This window comes from Manacus candei, unplaced genomic scaffold, assembly GCF_025592945.1.
Source record: "Manacus candei isolate 608988 ecotype Guabito, Panama unplaced genomic scaffold, ASM2559294v1 h1tg000028l, whole genome shotgun sequence".
NCBI lineage: Eukaryota > Metazoa > Chordata > Aves > Passeriformes > Pipridae > Manacus > Manacus candei.
The window spans coordinates 44062088-44082419 of NW_026138076.1; the positions used below are offsets into that span (position 1 = coordinate 44062088).

The 20332-nt window shown below is 43.0% G+C and overlaps 1 protein-coding gene across 1 annotated transcript in view; it reads right to left on the reverse strand.

Moving 5' to 3' along the window:
- Positions 1–20332, reverse strand: part of AFF1 (ALF transcription elongation factor 1) — a 74629-nt gene that overhangs the window by 12129 nt on the left and 42168 nt on the right. Inside the window, exons 4-12 of the mRNA XM_051790903.1 lie at positions 14462–14506; positions 13348–13434; positions 12710–12746; positions 12288–12339; positions 7750–7804; positions 7583–7620; positions 6011–6167; positions 3877–4755; positions 1397–1494 (exon numbers count right to left, since the gene is read on the reverse strand). Of these exons, the coding sequence (XP_051646863.1) occupies positions 1397–1494; positions 3877–4755; positions 6011–6167; positions 7583–7620; positions 7750–7804; positions 12288–12339; positions 12710–12746; positions 13348–13434; positions 14462–14506 (1448 nt within the window). The remainder of the gene's footprint in view (positions 1–1396; positions 1495–3876; positions 4756–6010; positions 6168–7582; positions 7621–7749; positions 7805–12287; positions 12340–12709; positions 12747–13347; positions 13435–14461; positions 14507–20332) is intronic.

Genomic DNA, 20332 nt, shown 5'->3' on the forward strand with positions numbered 1-20332 from the left:
CTGTGGTCAGAGATACTCACCCTGACACTTGATTCTCTATGTGCTTTGACAGAATTAAACTGAGTTCTTCCCCTAAGACTTGCCAGCTTGACTAGACAACACCTACAAAGTTGAGAGGATTCAACTAATGGAGACTTAAAATGCTCTGCTTTTAAATGGAAGAGATTATCACATTTAATAATACAGAGGCATATTAGATTTCTTATCATCTGAAGTTAGGATGACCAGGGCAGCTCAAAGCAGCACCAAATAGCTCCAAACCTTGTTTCACCACTGCTCAGTTACATCATTTTTATTCAGCTTCTCAAAGTTTCCAAGAAAACACTGAGCAGTGAATCCCAGTTCATTGACTGCAACATCAGAAGAGGAGGAAATTAAGTTAAACCCAGTGAGAGGGCTCAGGTGTGATGTTGCACATCTTGCCTGATTCTGTTGTGCATGGGACAGTCCTCTCCCCTCTTTCACCACTCACTTTTCCCATGGGTCCCTACTCACTGCACACATGCTCCCCAGCTTCTCTACCTTGCCACAGTTGATGCTGCACAGAGCACAGAACCACCCCCTGACATGATCCAGTGCACTGTCTCCCCCAAAATGCATCCTATTCTTCCCACTCCAAAAGCCACAACATAACAGGTGCTCATTTTCACCAAAAAAGAGGAGCAATAAACCCCAGAATTAAAGCTCTTCAATTAATACCACAGTTCAAATATCCCTTCACCCAACTAAATGTTCGTCCCAATGCATCAGTGCTTTCAGATACGTCAGTGTTTTCTGTGCAAAAAAGTTGTTTACTCCTGTTTGTCAGGACACAAACCTCAGCACTACATACCAATCCAAACAAACACCTCAAATTCAAGCCACAAGCAAGCAGGAATTGAAGGCAGTAGCCCATGACTGATGCATGAGTCTTCCCTCTTGGGAACACTGCCCAGTCGGAGACCTGCTCTCGGAAGCATTCACTCTAGCTAAGACCTAGCCAAAATTCTGGCAGTGCCCTGGTATGCAAATTACAGGGCAAGCTTTGGCAGATCTACCAGAACACTGCAAATGCTGTGCTGGGATAAATGAGAAATTCCTGGCCACAAAGGCCACCTGGAATTCCAGACAGTCAGGACTCAAAAGGCACGCTGGTTATGTTTCTGTCGGGTCACAAAGAATAAAAAGACAAATACAACAAGATGATTTTAGCGGAGAAGTGAAATGCTCCCTGTTTTCTTTAGTGGTTGCTTCCACGATGTAAAGGCAAATCTACAGCAGATTGAGTTTCAGAAGACACATTATGTTAGAAGCAAAATCATGAGCAGAAGGACAAGAGATACAGTTCCTTGCTTTAACCTTATAAAGAAAGACTTAGTTTTATGCCTCTTTTGCCATCCCACCATCATATACTCACTTCAGTTTACTGGAGTCTTTGTTAGCTGAAGACTGCAATGATTTTGTTTCTTTTTCTGATTTCTTTTTCTTCCTATCAGGCTCCTCCTTCTCTTCCCTCTAACAGGAAGGGGAAAAAAAAACCACTCAAGTTTTCAAAGTTCACATAAAGTACAGACCAATACAGCTAAGTTTGGTTGATTTTGGTTAAAAAAAAAAAGAAAAAACCAAGATATCGGAACCGACAAAGTAGAAACCCACAGTGTAGCAGATATAGATTTCAGGTTCACTGACAAGTTACCTAAAATGGCATTTTATCTACTTTTGCTTGTATAGATTGATTGTTTTGTAGTGGCAGGGATGGAACTGCTAAACCCGTTGCTGCTAATCAAAAAAATCAAAAGTAATCAAAGGTAAGGCACTTGCACATGAGTTAGATCCCCCAAATGTGCAGGGGAGGTTGGTTTTTATTAATAAGAATCTGATATAGGTGAAATTTTTAAACAGTCAGTTACAATCTGGAGACCCCGGAACTGGATGCAGTACTCAAGGGGGGGTTTCACCAGGGTGGAGTAGAGGAGCAGAATCACCTCCCTCAACCTGCTGACCACACATCTTTTGATGCAGCCCAGGATAGGGTTGGCTTTTTGGGCTGCAAGCACACATGCTGGGTCATGTCCAGCTTCTCATCCACCAAAACCCCCCAAGCCCCTTCTTTGCCAGGCTGCTCTCAGTGAGTTCTTCTCCCTGTCCTGTACCCATACCCATGTTTGGGACACATCCAGGCTTATGTCACTCAATGGGTTGTGCTGTGACACAGAGTCTACCTCTGGCAGTGTGCTCAGGACAAGGCTCCAGCACTGAGATCATGTCCTTAAATTGTTTTTCAGGTTGGTCTCCACACTACCATGAAAGACAGCTGTACCTGGCCCAGCTGGCTGCCGTGAAGCCTGAGCCTCTGAGGATACCTGATGCCCACTGACAGGATGGACAGTGAGACTCTGAAGTGCATTTTCCTGAAGTTGGGCACTGAGATTGCAAGGGAAGACATGCCTAACATCAAATAGCTTCTCTCCTGGGTTTTTTAGACAACAGAAGAAGTGACAAACTGACTGCCTGTTTTCCTTTCTCCCTCTGCTCTGCAAGAGAGGGAACTGCTGGGGTCTCTCAAATTTCTTCACCATTTCCCTGTTATTCTCAATTCTCCCCCACAACCACAGGAAATTCAGAAAATGACAAAACTAAATGAAACCCACACAGGAACCATGGTTATTCACCCACCCATGCCGAGCCACCTGCTCTCTGGGGAGCAAAAAGGTAGACAGACACTGAAATATCCACAGGGAATACCCATTCACCAAAGGGCCTGCAGCCAACTCTTTGTGCAGCTAAAGCAGCTGGCTGGAGGTATATTCATAGTTCCCTTTGGGAGTCAGCTTTCCAAAAGCACTTGTGAGCAACAACCAGCTCAGTTAAATACAGGGCTGTAATTCAAGGGAAAATGACTGTTATTGCTGAGGGACTCTGCAAAAGGGTTTCTGGAAAGCCCCTTACATCTCTAAAGCATCATCATCACCACAAGCATCACAGCAGCTCCAGGGAAAACCAAACAAGTTTTCTACCTATTTATCCAAGTGCCGAGATCCAAAGCAGGGTTTTGTGACAGATGTTACCATGAGCAAGCCTGGTCCAGTTAAAAGTCTGCATTTCCAGAAAAGCAAAAGGCACAGGGCCATTGCCATCACCTCTGACAATAACACAGTTCCCACCTGCAGAATTCATCCCTCCTGCAAGCAATCACAACTGCTTCATGGAAATAAATGACTTCACACAGGAAAAGACTACACTCCTCAGCCTGAGGTTGCATGGCTCAAGGCAGCAGAAGGTGCACCCATGGGCAAAACTGAAAAACCACAGACCAGAGTGTCCTGGGTCAGTTCTCTCTCTTGGCACTCCACAAACTGTAGGCCAGGTGCTCTCCCAAAACAGACTAAATGCATAGTGCAGGTGACTGCACAGACCGGGACGTGCTTCAGGAGCTGCGCTGCTTTTAATGGAGTGGCATGGGGAGGGGGCACCACTGCCCTGCAAAGCTCTTGCTTGGGTTGAAAGCCAGAGAAACCCACCAACACTGCCAGGGGGCTGGTCAGCCATATGCTGACATAGCTGCTGAAAGCTTCTCCAACGAAGGAAGGTTGAGGTTTTGTTGTCTGAGAAAACTATGATTTAAAAAAAAAAACACAGCAAAAAATACTTTAAAATACCAAAGCATATTAGACAGCTGACAGGGTTTTTCATTCACTCAGGAGGGGATTTGAAACCAACAAGCAATTGCAGACAGTTTTGATCCACATTCTCCTTAGAAGTGTGTTAACAGCTTTATAGAAAGAGTATAATGGCTCATTATAACTATCATCACAGGTATGACATGGAAACTCCACAGGGGTTTTTGAAACACCACCTTGGTCCTGGTACAAACCCACCTTCCTCTCCATCTCTCACCTTCCTCTTTTGAAGGGACTCCTCAGGAGTGTCTGTGGCTTTCCTCTTCAAGTCCTGCTTTCTTGAACCAGGGAGGTCCTTGGTCTCTGTTCTCTTCTGGTGTCGGTCTTTCCTGGGGGGCTGAGGGACTTTTGCCAGGTGACGGAGATCTATTTTCACCACAAGGCGGTGAAGGGTTGGGGGGTCCCTCACTGGTGAGAGCAACTTCTCCCCAAGAGGCAAAGGCAGTTTCTCCTTGTGCAAATCCTGAGGCCTGTGGCTGCTGGTCCTGATTGGGGTTGTGCCCTGGCCTTGAGGAAGGGGAATGAGAGCATCGCATGTCTGGGCATCTTCCATGAGCTTGGGGTCCAAGAAGGATTTGGTGTTGGCCTGGTGGGAGCCCTTGTGCTTCCTCTTCTCAAAGGGCTCTTGAGGTGCTGACTTCAGTTCTTTTCTGTCAGTGGATTTTGGCTTGACTATTTTTTTGACTTTCAGCTTGTCCTTGGAAGACTGGTCTCTGACCTCCAAAGGACCAGGGTCACTCTCCACCTTCAGGCCTCTCTTGGACCCCTCATGCACCAGGGGCTTGCTGGGCCTTTTGATACCTACAGTCTGTCTGGGCGAGGGCTCCTCGGTGGGAACAGGGGGCTTCTGGCAGTTGCGTTTTGTTGGAAGATGAGTGTCCCGAGGAGCCCTGGCCACTTGGCTCTTGTGATGAGGCTCCCTTGGCTCAGTGTGCCTATGGGAGGAATTGCTGCTGAAGCCCTGCTCCTGCTTCTTGCCCTCCTCATGTCCATCCCCACAGGCAATTTCACTGAGACTCTCTGTTGGCACTGCTGGTGGGTTCACCTTGGTCAGCCAGTTGTCGAGTTGCCACTTATTAGAAGTTGGTGGCTCGGGCTGCAGACAAAAAGAGAAAGGAAGGATTCAAGACCGATGCCCTTATGAGCTGTTTCCATCCTAGCACAGCTTACCAGAGCCTAGAGACTATTGCCTGTAGGCCTTAAAGTGTGTAATTTTGCACAAGAACTGACTATAAACAAACTGGTCACATACACTAACTTGATCTAGAGCATCATGGATGGACAGCTTGCTGAATAAATAAAGGATAAAATAGTCAATGGCAAATAGCTAGGACTTCACTGGAGTGAAGTCTTAAAGGGTCTTAAAACTTAGTATTTTTAGGAAAACCAGGCAGAATTTGGTAAAAGAGGAGAAGTATAATATCTGTTTCCTTCCAAAGACACTCATATTGCAGTGGGCAAAGTCTGTAACTGAATCGGAGGGTAAAGAGTATTGGGGTGAGATGGAAAGATAGGCCTTCTCAAAGTTTATTTTCAGCACATAAAATTCTCCTTGTTCATGCACTTCTAAGGTAAAAGAAAAGAAAGCTTGAACTGGGGCAGGGGAGGAGAAATAAATTACAAGTTTTCTGGGCCTTGTTAAGAGTACTTCAGAATTGCCAGTATATCGGTTTACATCAGCTGTGCTCTGCAGATATAACCATGCACTTCCCACTGGCCTAAGAATGTTTTGCAAGCTGGAGGAACTGTCTGAAAGCAGGGGACATGAGCACTTCTGCAGCACATTGCTAAAAAAATGCATGGTCTCAACTGTGAAACTTTAAGATACCAATTTCTGTTGGTCCGCTTTCCCCAATAAAAGCCTCAGAAACGCCAGTGCAGCACTATCCAAGCCAAATTCAACAGAAGCAAGACTAAGCACATTCCAGCCCTTCCTGCAGGTCTGATCCCTTCAGCTGTGACCTGGGAGAAGTTGAATCTGTCACTCAGGCACAGGAGCTGCAGAAACAACCCAATGCCTTGGTACCCAGAAATGCTGCAGACACCCCAGGCCAGCCATGCTTCTCATCTGCAACTCGCTTGTGTCTCGCCAGTGAGTGCTAGACAATGATGCCAAAGGAGAAGGGAGAATACTTCAAGGTTAGGCATCTGAAAGTCTAATTACGTTGTTTCTAAGGGTTATTTAATCGAAAAACTCTAGAAGGGAAGCAAAGGGCAAGAAAAGTATGGTGATGCAGCAAAAATGTCAAGGGGGCACTCAAGCAATGACAGTGTTTCTGTCCTGGCTGCACTGAGACAGCAGAGAGGCAGGAGGCTGTGTTAAGCAGTCTCTAGGTTTTATTTGCATTCACCTCAGGTGCTGGTGCTCTTGGAGGGTCATTCACTTCACTGTCACTGGAGTGGCTCTCTGTCTCCGAGTCTGAGGAGCTCTCTGAGTCACTGGTGCTCCCTGACTCTGAGCTGCTGGAATGTGCTGATGCCACACTCTTGGGCTGAGACTGTAAGGAACTGCAAGGCCACCATGAGATAAAATTAGAAAGCAGCATGGGTGAAGGTTACTTACTTACTATATTGACATGTCAGTATTCAAAAATAAAACTGAAACCCCGTGTTTTGGCACTGAGACAAGAGGGGAGAAGGCCAGAGGAATGTACTGTCACACTCAAAAAATAAAGAACTGGAATAAAAAAATCACTGGAAATAATAAAACCTTCAACTCCAGCCCAGCCAAACATGTAAAAAGGACGCCACTGCTACAGTGCAAAGCTTCATTTAGCAAAGTGAATTTTAAAAACCCACCAAAAGTGACCAGTGCTTTTTCTGAAAGTCCCAACCCACAAAATGAAAAATTTCCAAAGAAGGTGAACAAGACAGAAACATATACTCCAGGATGGTTTCTGGTTTTTCTATTCATCCCCCTGAAGTTTTCACTTCTACATTTGTTTTACTTGGTCAAGCTGCTGTAACCACTTCATGAACAGTCACACCAAGCTGCAGCATTTCTTGCAACGCCCTCCTCTAATCAAGTGTTTTCCTCCACACTGACAATGGGAGTGGATGGAACTGAGGGAAAGTTGCCACTTTTATGCACAGCTTTTTTTTTTTTGCAATGGGCTTACAAAATTAAAATATTGATTTTTTAATTTATTTTTTTTTTACTTTGCAAATGGTTTCCTACATCAATATCAACACACTTGTATGATTTGGAGGCATGCTCCTTGCTGATCCAAGACTGGTATCGTGAGAACACTCCTATTTTAACAGTTTGCAGACACACAGATTGTGCCAAAAATCAGTGTGCTCTTCTGCAAGTCTGACTTTGTAGGTCATTATCACGTGCTTGAAGAATATAGATATCAAGCCAAAAATGTATGTCAGGGTTCTCCTACAGGAAAAATTCTGGGCTCCTCCACCTTTCTTCCTCTAATGCTGGCATGCAGTTTTCAGTCTACCTTGAATATTGCTTCTGACCAACAACACATGGCAGGAACTGGTTACAATCTGCTGCCTTATCAGGAGGAGCTGAAACAGTTTCAGTGAGTTTTTCTAACCCACTTGGCTGTTTTGTGCTTCTTTATGAACTACAACTGGACTTGCACCTCACCCATCGCTACTACAATAGAAAATCCTGTTACCTCCGGTGTGATCTGCATACACACAGGTGGAGGGGAAGAGGTAAAAAGAAGGGAGCAGCAGAGGAAATACAGCAGGCAAAATCCAGTATGAAATTAAATTATTCACTTCTAATTGGAGCTTTCCAGAAAACCTCACACACTTAAAGCTGACTTTCAACAGCAGCCAGAAACCAAAGCCTATAGCTACCAGAGAAAGCAGGAACCCTTACCCATCTACCCCATATATAGAAAGTAGTTTTGTTTTTCTCCTTATGTGGTCTAGCTAGTAGTTTGGGAACAAACCTGTACCTTGGAGGAGTAAGTGAAGATGGTGACTTTTCAACAACCTGTTTTGTTCACAAAAACAAAGAGGAGAGGGGGAGGAAAGGTTAGCTCAGGGAACTCAGAACAATGCAACAAGTGGTGATGATAAAGGGAAGTCTGTGTGCCTAGTGTATAAAACATCTAAAACCAACTTGGTCGTCACCACTCTCTTCACTATCACTGAGCTGCAGGTCGTCCTGGAGCATTCTGAAAGACAACCAGAAGGTAAATATCAGCCAAGGCAGACACATTTTCAAGCAGAAGACACTGAAAAATACTTGGTTTGTGTTTGCCAAAACAAATCAACCTCACATAATTTTTGAACATGTGGCATGTTTGAACTACTAAAACCTGTCAACACCTGAATGAATGGTTAAAATGCCTTTTTTTGTTCTTTTTTACTCTGTTTTTCAACTGACCTTGGGATATTTTGCAATGGAGGCCCATAGCAATGGCTGCCATCTACAGAAAACAAAGACCAAGTTTTGTGAGGGGAATCCTCTTCAGAGAAGGCTATCTAGCAGACTAGCACAGGGTGGAAGAAGTCTGAACCTTGTCCAGGAAGAGATTCTCACGCTCTCAGCCCACATTGGCTCCCCAAGGGACAGAAAGCATCGTCTTTGCACCAGAAGCTGTGCATGTTCACGCTCTCTGCACTCAGGGGTTGCGAATATTTCTCCTGTTACAGAGGTTCTCATTTTGCTGCTGAAGTCTCCTATCACACATACGTGAGTAAATGCCAAGGTCAAGCCCACCTCCTATTTCTTCTCTGCACAATGAACCTTATGCTCCTGCACATCCTAGCAGTAACTGTACCATTGAGCAGTTTGGATACCCAAAGCAGTTTACAACTGGGGAGGTATGAGCTCTGTTTTACTACTGCTGGCAAAGGGAGCAGGTTGCCTGCAAATGCTTCCAGAAATATCACTTAGTTCTCTGCCTGCAGGTGGTAACTACTGTTGCAATTTCAATACATTACTAAAGTCCTTATAAGGCTGAAAGGGAAGGATTTTCAGGAAGGGACCCAAAGTTCTCCCATATTGTTATTCCCCTCTGGCAATAATGCAGGCATCCCAAAAGGATGTTGGAAAATAGTTAGGCAAAAGTCTTGCTGTTCAAAAGTATAGTTATTCAAATCTTGAAACTTCTCAACCCAGAGAATTACTCAAGTGCCCTTCTAAAAACTGGATAAAAAGCTTGGGAACTGAGGCAGGGATTTTAATCAATCAGGTCAAAATTCTGTTTATTTCAACCTCATTTCAAACTAAGAAGTTTCTCACAGGGAGCCCTTATGGCTAAATAAGAAAAACAAGCCTCCAACTCCTCATGACAATATGTTTTACAGCAAGAAAACAAATATAAATGATGCCCAGTGAACTACATCGCACTGAAAAAAGGTGGAGAAAGTTGGTGCTTGCTTTGTTCAGGCATTTTGACTATCATTCCCCTGTGACTGTGCTCTATTGCTTCATTTCCTCGTACACCTTCTCAGTAGAAATCACCTCTTGTCTCTTCTTTTAGAGTAAACACTGAAGGAAAGTGCTATGAGACACCACCTTGGAAAACAAGACCCCTGAATTTCCTACAGAAGGCAAAGAGCTCTCAGCCTACAGAAATCCTACACTAGAGAGGGTTAGAGCCGAAGCTCACTGCCAGACAGATGAGGCACAAAAAGGAAAAAAAGAACAGTAACAATACAGACACTCTCCACACTTCTGGGCAGTTTGGCCAAATGTCTACTGGCATCTCAATGAATTCTTTTTATTTTCTTTTACAACTCCTTGGGAGTTGCTAAAATGTTCTGAAAGTGGTTTTGGTTGGGTTTGTTTTGTTTTGCTTTAAGACATCGCGGACTACAGATTTATTTCCTTTAGAGGTAAAAGGATAACCGTAGAATCATAGAATTGTTTGGGTTGGAAGGGACCTTAAAGATCAGCTAGTTCCAACCCCCTGCCATGAACAGGGATGTGCAAAGAAGCTACCTAGGTCTTTTTTAAATCTGATTTAACTGTAATAAAATGCCCTTTCCACAGGAGCTGCTGGTAAATAAAATGCATCAGCATAAAAGAACACTGCAACTATTTAATTTAGGAACAAGGAAGAACAATAAAACTTCAAAAGTCATACTTTTTCAAGAATAGACAAAGTCACTTTCCCCAAAACAAGTTTTCAACAAATTGTTACCAGCCTAGTTAAAAAAAAAAATAAAATCTGCCTTAATAATGCTTTAATTAGCTCACAAATTAATAGCTGCCAAGTTTTCATTTGCAGGACCTGTTCATTTGCAGTTTATATACACACCATTAATCTCCCTGTAAAGCTATTTGAAAAGAGTTATTTTAGAGAAAGAAGCAGCACAAAAATGAATATCATTTGCCAAACAACCCCACTGAAAGCACAGGCTGGCCCCCCTCTGCTAGCCAGGTTAAAGATGTATCATCAAGAATGAGCTGGCATCTCCCCTTTTAAAAGAAGGGCTGTTTTCATTCCAGTGCAGCCAGGTGCGAACTTCGGGGCTGCATCCAAGAATAAAAGCCATCTGGGAAACCCTCGCACGCTCTGAAAAGCTGAATGCTTAATTTGGGTGGACAGATGCCTTGGGATTTCAACTTCTAATTAACCAGTACAAATGCTGTTTGTTTTCAGCCAGCTACACTTTGCAACACAAGCTACTCCAGGCAGCTGAATTTCCAGACAGTCACGTGCGCTTTGAACAGCGAAGAAAGCCCAGCCCTGTTGTGCCAAAGAAAACAAACACAGAAAAGAAGGGATGCATCGGTTCAAGGGAAAGATGCAGAAGAAGTCCTTGGGCAGATCTCACTTGACTTCATTTTGGACATAAACCCAAGCCACTCTGTTCCTCCTGCTTCCACTGCCTTTGTCAGCTGTGGGTATGCACATCCCTGGCAGATGAGCGCTGGCTCTGAAGTGCCTGGCAAGGACCCTGAGCAGAGGGGGGATCTTGGCTAAGGAGAGAGCTACATACCATGCCAAAGTTACAACTCTGGCCCCTTGGGCTAAGAAAGGAGTCTTTTCCAATTCTTGTCTATAGGAAAAGTTTATTCTCTCTCTGCTGCCTGGAAAACTGATTAAAGCACTAAAGAGATTTTTACAAGCAGCTCAAGAGTTGAAATAATGATGAGGGTCATAGGGTAGCTGAGAAGGAGGACAGAGCCTGGAGAAGTTGAAACTACTAGTTTCAATTGTGCAAAGAAAATTTCCAGAAGTCATTCAGGAAGAGCAAGTTAGGCTGAAAGAAAGAGGAGCAAAATAAGGAATGGATTAAGAGAGTAGCTGACTGCTTAACAAGACACTATCGCATACTCCCAGTGAGCAGGAGCTCCTTTGCATCATGCTGGAACAGTAGGAAAAGGGATATTTAACAGATCTTACAGAGCATGAATGCAAAACTCTACAATCTCAACCAAGATGGAGGCATGCTCTTCTCTCTTACTTGTGACTAGCCCGGTTTTGTTTTGTTTTTAATTAAATGATTCACAATAAGGAAAAGGAAAACAAGTGGAATAAGCTTTGTAGTCTGTAGTTTGCAGCCTTCTATGGTACAACATACTATGGAGTAACATGAGATCTTTATGTATCACACGAACTGACAGGCATTTAATGGTTCAGCAATAGACCCCTGAGCCTTCCAGACACTGAAAGATTTCCATTTGTCACTCAGGGCTCAGAACACATCAATGCTGCCATCTGGCCAGGTTAATCCTAAAAGACTAATGTTGGGCCACACAAAACTGCTTTCAAGCAACTTCTGTAATTAACCTAATTAACAAATAACCACTTTCACCTACAAGGACAGTACCAAGTTATTTTATCCAACAACTTAAAATTTTCTATTGAAGCAATAATTTATTAGTTGGTGCCTGCCTGCTTTGTAAAATTTTCATAGTGACTACGCTTAATTTTATATATATATATATATACATACACACACACACATAATAAAATACACTACAGAAATTTCATCTTCACCCCACTCTGCAACTAACTATGTTATTAGATTATAAATTGAGGGGTTTAGATAACCCATGCAAATTTTTTTGTGTGTTTTTTTAAATAAAAATAAAATTAAGACAACACTTTTTAGAAAACTTTGCCTTGGGCAATTGCAGAAAATTATATCACACAGTTACTTTAAAATTTCACCTTAGTTTTTACAGTTTTTGTAGCTGCAGCTTTACTAGCCCTCCCAGGCTTCAAGATGATACCCAGAACCGATCAGATTCAGTTTGTATCCCTTATAATTTATAGTTGGATGCATTATTAGTTGACTGAAGAGCACAAAAAGTGTGATGTTAATCAGCCACAGATTAAAAGAACTAAAAAAACTTGAATCTGGTACATTAGTAGTTGTTTGTTTTTTAATATAGTTTTGTTTTGGTTTTAACACAGTCCTCACAATCAGGACATGGTTTCATAGACTTGGCATTGTTAGGTTAAGGGCTGGGCTTGATGATCTAAAAGTCTTTTCCAACCTAAACCATTCTACGATTTCATCACGAAACAATAACGTTTCTGTTGGTGAAAATTCCCTGTATTGAAGTTTTCTAAGAAAAATCAGACTGATAAAACCCTTAATCTTCAGAATCGTCGAGTAACCCAAATTTTAGGTCATTCCAGGTTCTTTTAACTAACTGCACAGTAGAGCTAGGAACAGGATTTGGTTACTTACGATGTTCTTGGCTGAGAACTAGGCAATGTTTCTGAAGCTGTGCCATACTGCTCTGTAAATCAAAAATGAACAGGTTGGTTTTATTCGCCTCCCTTGTAGCCTATTTTACCTTATGGTCTCTGAGCACCAGATTAGACTGTCACTTTCTTCTAGGACATAATTATTTGCCATTGAGATTATTCACCACTCCAAATGGGGTTTGTCCTCTGCTGAACTGTAGCCTTAATTTTTCGGTAATGAATGTATACTATCTCTTAAGCCATTTCTAAATTCATCTCTGTTCAACAAAGCAGACTAAATCACGTCTGTTAATCAATATAAACATTTGACATTCTCCGCAACATACAACACACAACACACAACACACAAAACTATCTGTCAATACACATATAACTGTGTGTTTTCTTTGGATTTCAACTTACTCTGATCCTGTGCTACAGATCCCTCAGGCTGCAATTCCTAGAAAGAAAGGATGAAGTGCAAATTGAGAATAAAATAAATCAGCTGTCTTTTAATAGCAGCGTACTGATGATCTGTTTTCCACACGTTACTTACTGTAATAAATACTTTGACTAGCTTGTCAAAGCTTGACTTTGGAGTGTCCAATAGTCTAAGTTGGCCTGCTGTAGCTTAGCATGGACAGAAATGATACATGCTACTGCCACCAAAAATGTGTTGCTAGCACATTACGGGCATGTGTATTTTTTAAGAAATATTTAAAAAATGTTATAAGAGCTGCCAAACACTTCTGTTTAACACAGTCAGCAAATATTTCTGTTGACAATAAAGATAAAATATATTTTGTGCTTCAGCAGAGATACTTCAAATATTTCTGAAAAGCAGTTACATTTGAAGACCACAATTACAACAAATGTCTAAGTTGATTAAGCATTTTTTATTCATCCCTATCATCCTTTTAATTTATCTGACTTCTGAAGATAATACCTCCTAACAGCCTTTTATCTATGAAAGGGGGTCAAAATCAGATGAAAACACATGCAAGAGCCAAAAAGCTCTCTTCTAGTTTATCAAAAGTTCTGGCAAAAAGAAGATGTTTTACCTTTGCTGGGAATGGAAATTTGGAAGGCTCTGCTTTAGTAGGAGTATTAAGAGCTGTCAGGGGAGGCGGCCATGATCGGGTCATTTCCTGGAAAGAGATTGAGAAGAAGAGTTATCAGGACTTTTGCTGGTAGACACAGAGGAAGCTTCACACTTCAGAAGTCATATGGATCTACCTCTTGATGTATTTGTACACGCTTCTCCACGGTTGCTACAAAAACAGTGATATGCATTCCTAACATGCAAGAACACAGGCTGCCTGGTGAAACATGAAAGGATGCTGGACTTCCAGCTGGAGTCCTCATGCTGCAATTCCAACCAGCACACAGCAGACAGCAAGCACCTGTGCACAGCTCCCCTTCGACTAAAACACTGCCCCAACAACAGCTTCTTGAGAGCAATCAAGGCATCAAGACTTTGCAAGCTGAAGCAACAGTGAGGGAAGTGAATTGCAGAAACCAAACACCTCCACTAGGACTTCAGGTCTCAGAATAGCATCTGACATCAAGGGACTGTCTCCTTGGGATCAGCACCACTGGCTTGGGAATCACAGGGCATTTTCACGCTGTGCACAGGGAAGGGGTGACACGGACTCAGACCCAGGCACTGGGAGCCTGTGTGCTGCTCACAGAGCCAGCTTGGACACCAGGATACAGTTTTGCATCAGACCTGGCTTGGCTTTGCACGAGTGGACTGGAATTCCAGGGAAGGAGCAGCAGCAGTGCCATGCACAGGCGGGTGCAAGGACTCAGGCGCGTGGTCCTGCTCAGGGCTGGTGCTGGCAGCATGGACACGAGGCAGCGTGTCCAGTGCCTTGCATGGAAGGGCACTCAGGAAAGGCAATCCCTGACTTGAGGAAGGAGCAGTTCTGTCTGTCTCACATGCCTTGTCACTGTGTCTCTTGAACTGTACTAGACTATATTATGCTCATACACAGAGAAAGGTTATAACTCCAGCTGTATTTGAGGCCAACTTTTAACTTTACGGCTCCTTAGCACACCAAAACACACTTTTAGCAGTGGCAACAACTATTAAGTGAACAGAAGCACCATTTCCCCCACCTTAATGCATACAAAATATCTGCAAACAGAGATCTATTATTTAAGAGCACCTACCCTCAAAATTTCTTCAATGGACTGCACATCAATGGAGTTGGTTTGCTGAAACAAGAAAGATGGAAGCAGCATGAGTTTGTTTGTGTTTTTTACCAACTGACATGTGACAAGCAGGTATTTGGTGAAGATTTGCTTAGCAACAGCTCTATAAATTTCATGGAAGTCCATTAATAATAAAATGCCAGTAAGGATTAAAAGCCCCATCAGAAGGGCAGTTAATAATGCACTTCTAAGAAGCCTCTTGTTTTCAAGTCTTGAATAGAAGATATGGTCTAATAAAGATGAAAAAGAAAGTGAAACAGAGCTCATTAAGCAATGGTGCTCATTCAGCTGACAGGACTCCCCTTGTTTCATGATGTGCATTATTCTATGCATCCATGTGTACTCAGCAGAAAAAGAAGCCAGTATAAAGTCCTAAGCTTGAAGAAGACAAAGTAGAGGTGGTTTTAAGTGGAGGAATCATGCACCAGGCCCTTGAATTCCAGCTCTTGGACTCATAGGAACATCAACCGCCATTAAAAAATACAAAAGCAATACAATTTTAACTTGTGTAGTTTAGAATAAAACCTTGAACGCACTGCTGGGTAGAGGTAACATGGCAATTCCTGGAGAAGTCTGCAGATAGCACAGATCTGGATCAAGGGACTGCCCCTGTACCTCCCCCACCCATTTCCCCGGAGGCCAGGCAGTGACCACACACGCCTGCCTGGCAGAGGCCCCTGTTCCCCAGCACAAGCGTGGTGATGCCCTCTGAAGGGAGGCCAGCTCCCTGTGGTGCCCTGGCACTCCACCAAGGCCATCAGAATGGGACCAGGAAACAGCACAGCAGTGCCTGCAGCTGCCTTCAGCCAGGCTCACCAGCCAAGCTCTGGGGCAGAGTACAAAGCAACAGCAATGCTTATATCTGCCAGTTATTTACCAAACAGAAGACACTGCAGCTTGTGCAAACACATAAATCTGCTTTTAACATATCAGCAAACCCACTTACTGGCTCCTGGCAGGACACCCACCCGGCACACACGCGACACCTCTCATCGGCAACGTGGGTACTGCTGGGCAAGGCAGGGGCTGGGACAGGGACAACTAACACCTCCTGCTCCCCAGGCACGTGGGCAGGAGGGCAGTGGCATTTGCCAAGCTACCAGTGGTAAAAGGAGAAGGGAGTGTCAAGTTGCTTTTGGCGTTGAATAATGCTGAAACCAGTCTGATTCATCAATCCCAAAGTTAAACATTCTGATAATGAGATGTAGACCTGATAAAGTACCTGATAAAGGAACAAACAAGTGATACTACTAATAACTTATCTAAAGTTGCTGAGCTGGCCTGAAGACATCTGACTGACACTTTATACTATAAAAGCCCAATCCCAAATGTTAACAGCAAGATCTTCTAACATACCCCTTTTGGAGCATATGTGTGGAGATTCCTCCCTTGAGTGGAGATCCCCCTCAAGGTTACTCCCTGGGGCTGAGCAAGAGCTTTGCCTATGGTCGTTAGCATGGGGGAGTAACATCAATCTCTACATAATAACTGTTTCTGCTAGCTTTAATACCATCACTTTAATATAATTGCTTTAATATTGCTTCATGGTGCACTGTACTGTACTAGCTGTTATAGCTCCTATACTGTGTAGCAAATAATTCTGATTAAACTCTTTTTGTCTAACCATTATTATAATAAATTATTTATATTTATATAGATATATCTGGTTTACCATCCTTAATCCTGCAGGACAAAGTTGTATAAAGGTTCAATTACACCTATATAATCCTTCAGGCATAAACCATTGACAAAGGCTGGGGCTAGGACTGGATTCCAGCTGCATCCAGGCTCCTCTTTGGGAAGGAGTTTGCTAAAAGGCAAAGGCCAGCAAGACTTATTCAGCTTAAAGAAAGAGAGCAGTGAGTTACAGGGCCCAGTCAGAAGGATCTTCCCCAGAACAAGGTAAAGAGCAAAACAAACACTTCAATAAAGACAAAAAGTGTCATTCTTGGCCTTCTCACAGAAAGGCCACTCATCTGTTTCCCACATGCTGCACTATTTACATTGGAGGGAGAAGGGAGATAAGGAATGTCTTTTCCCTACAATCTCATTTGTCTGAGTCTACATAAAGCTCTCATCAAGGCAGTGCTCGTTTGACAAAGATTTGACTTTTCTTCAGAAAATCACGCAGGGAGAGATGCTTCTGACCTTACTCACCCAAACAAGCAGAAGCTGAGGCATGGCCAGATGAGTCACAGGAATGAAAGCAAGGCTTGCAGATGTGTCCCTGAGCCGGCAGAAGGAGGGGAGGGGGAGAACTAACAGCAGGGAACTACCACATGGCAAGAGATCGAGATGCTTCATATCTCATAGTGCCAAAAAGGCACCTCTTTTTCTTTTTTCTTCCCAGCAAGTTTAGGTGGCTCAATCTAATTTACTTCTTAATTCAGTAAGTGGTGAACAGCAGACACAGAAACTTGCATCTTCCTGTACAGAAAAGCAGCACTCAACTAGTAGATTGCTTCAGAACTCCTGAGATATCCCATGAGAGCAATACAGTAAAAACCCTTCCCACAAAACAGATAAGAAATCAAGATCCTGTCTGGACAAGGTATTAGAAAACTCTCTCTGTAATGGATTGATTGCAAGAAATAAAAATCAGTTTACTTCATGTATTTCAGAAACTTAAGTTTTATGAGGTGATAAGTGATGACAAAAATGGAATTTAATTAACCCGAGAATCAGAGCATATCTGCACCAGCCAGTCTGGACCTCTCTTATCCTTGCCAAACAACACAGACTCCTTCCTGAAATTCTTCCTGATGAGTCTGAAGAGGCTTTGATGTTCATGCAGGCTTACATACAGTGAGTATTTATCGTTCAATTGTCAGGAGGATTTATCATAACACCTCCAAGAGCACTGTTCAGTGGCTGCAGTTCTTCACAGGTCCAGGGGCTTAGAAGAAACTGCTTTTTCTTTTTGTGGCACAAACTTGGAAGGAAAGCAAACACATGACACTGAACAAGTACCACACAAGTCTGCATTGGCAGCACAAGGGCCTCTATTTTTGTTGGGTTTTTTTAAGGCACCATTATCAAATACACGGTGAAATGATTGCTCTAGAGATTACAGTCACAGACCATCAGGGACACGAACAGTGCCAAAACCACATCAAAGCTGGTAAGAGTCATCTGACTGCAAGGGGGAACACTCCACTAGGGAACACTCCTGCTCTCAGGTAGGACTGCAACTGTCATTTCCATCTCAACCTTCAGCCCAAACCTGTCCCTGTGCCCCAAAACTGTCGGGCACACCTCATTTCACTCCATCCCAGCTGCAGTAAATGAGGACTCCCTGTCATTTACAAAGCTGTTCATTTAGTGCCTGAAGGAGCTGGGCTTTTCTGCATGCTGAGTAATTTTTTTGCCCCTTTTTTTTTTTTGGTTGGTTTGTTTGGTGGGTTTTTTTTCCTTCGAGTCATATCCCGGCTTTGTTTCTGCTTGTTAAACCACTACTAAACCACAATTACCACCCAGTAGCAAGGGATGTCCCTGTCAGTTTTAAGAGAAGAGTTTAGGGAAAAGGAGAAATAACACTGTTGCTCCAAGAAGAGCTAAAAAGCCATAAAGCCAAAGAAATCACTGAAATGAGATCAGCTCTACTGAGGACTGTGGGTGTAGGAGACCAAATATTACATAGGGCTGTATAACCCCACTACCAGTTTTACAGCCTTTACTGGGAATATTGTAATGTGCTCCCCACAGACAACTCCATTTAAGCCTGGTACATATTTGCTGTCTGACACTGACATCTGTACAATCTCCAGCTAGGATTTCCTCATGCCACATTCAGACTCATTTTCAGTTTGGGAATGACACAGGCACCTCTAAATGTCACTTTTGGTTGGGGTCAAGCACAATCACAGGACATCCAGAATTGCTGGGTTTCTGGATTTTTGGTTTGGTTTTTTAAAGCCAGTGTTCCCATCAAAACTGATGCTGTGCTTCCATAATGGCTAACCCCCCTGCAGCAATAGTACTAATTTAATTACTAATAATATTAAGAGTAATCCTAATTTAAAAGTAAAAAAGGAAAACAGCCACTGAAGGATTCCCTACTACTTTGATCATGAACTGAAAAGGACTTAAGGACTGGGGCCAATACAATTTCAAGCATCTACACAAATGTAAGAAGCCCTGGAAGTTCCATGAGGAATTAGTCTGTCTTTAGTACAACAGGCTTGCAAAAATGCACAGGTGCACATACCCACAAAAGAAGAGAGGGAGCTCTTAATTTAGAAAACAATTTAAAATCTGAGCAGCACTCAATTCCAGCTTCATAGCAACTGCATGACAAAACTCTCGGAAATACTTCTAAATCCTCTCTTCATCAGCAATTCCAAAAAACCACAAAAAAGCACATAGCTCTGCTCATGCCCCAAGACTTGCTCAGCTCTGTTAGGGAGAAGAATGAGGAAATAAGGATATTAAGAATCACCCAACACCAGACTAAACTGCTTGAGGAACCACTAGGCACACAAATGAGATGGCCCACTGGCCATGATAATATGTGGGCCTTAGATACTACAATGAATAAGCAGTGTCTTTTTTTTTTTCTTTTTGTAATGAAGATGGGATTGAAGAACTTCTAAGGTTGCTTCTTTTTTAAAAGACATTCCATTAAAAATTACAGCACACATCCTTACCCCACTCTGCCACATGTGCCAAGTGGAGCTGAAGTACCAAGTGGAGCTCTCATGCGTGGGGGGCTGAAGCTTTCTCTCTAGTCTTTAAATAGCTTGCCTCATCAGGAGGCTGTGGCAGAGTAGTTTTAAGCAGAATGTCAAAAAAATCACCTCCTAGAGAGAGTCGGCCATGCATTATTCCAGAAGTCACCGCGTGACACTGCAGAGATGTACGGGCTCAAACAAGGCCAGAGGCAGTAACAGCATGTAGAGTGTGTAAAGATAAGGACAGGAGGTCTGGAAGGAGATATTAACTGGACTAGATACAGGCTGCCTCTCAGGCAAGCATTAAGGTGTTGCAGACCTTTCTGTTCCTTCTCATCTCAGTAATTTCCACCCAACTGCTTATTTCTGTTATCTGCATGCCTCTGCTGTCACAGCCCATTTGGAGCCACCCATCTAATGTCCTGTGCACAAACAAGCCCCTTGCTTCTCCACCTCCTTCATCTCAGGTTAAACTGGTGCCTGCAGATATCCAGGAGGTGTAGGTGAGGAACAGCTACAGTGTGCATGCATTTCCTACGCCTCCTGGGATCTCCTAATCAAAACATGAAATGTGTGTGTGTAGCTCAAGTATGCCAGCTACTGCTCTTTGCCTCATCTCAGACTGAGTTATTAGCACCAAGAAAACCCAAGCAGGTGGTGCAGCAAGGATGAGAAAAGCCAATTACAAGTTTCATGCCCTTCATTCTGTTGGCAGTTTCGTTTTCTAATGAGAGCTTTGCCACTGAGAGAATCAGAAGAGAAGGTCACCTGCTCTCATGCTAAAAAAAAAAGAAAAGAAATTCACATTTACAGCTGCTTCCCCTATAATACTACAGTTTAACCTATCTGTATAGAAATATCTAGTTTTAAATTTATTTTTTCACGTCAACCTCACAGTTGTTGTCACTTGAGCGCAACGAAGATCACAAAACTGCATATGCGCGAAGGGATAGTTTGAAAACAATAGGCAGGACAAAAATCAGACTGAGAGCTACCATCCTTGTCCTCACTTCACCCATCTGTGCTTAACCAGTCAGAGGAGGAGAGAGATCTTGCATATTAGATGCATTCTCATCCTCGCACACAAGTCACGCTAGCGATAGCATGCTAACTTATTCTGCAACCTTGTACCTGCATTTCTGTGTAGTTAAAAATCCAT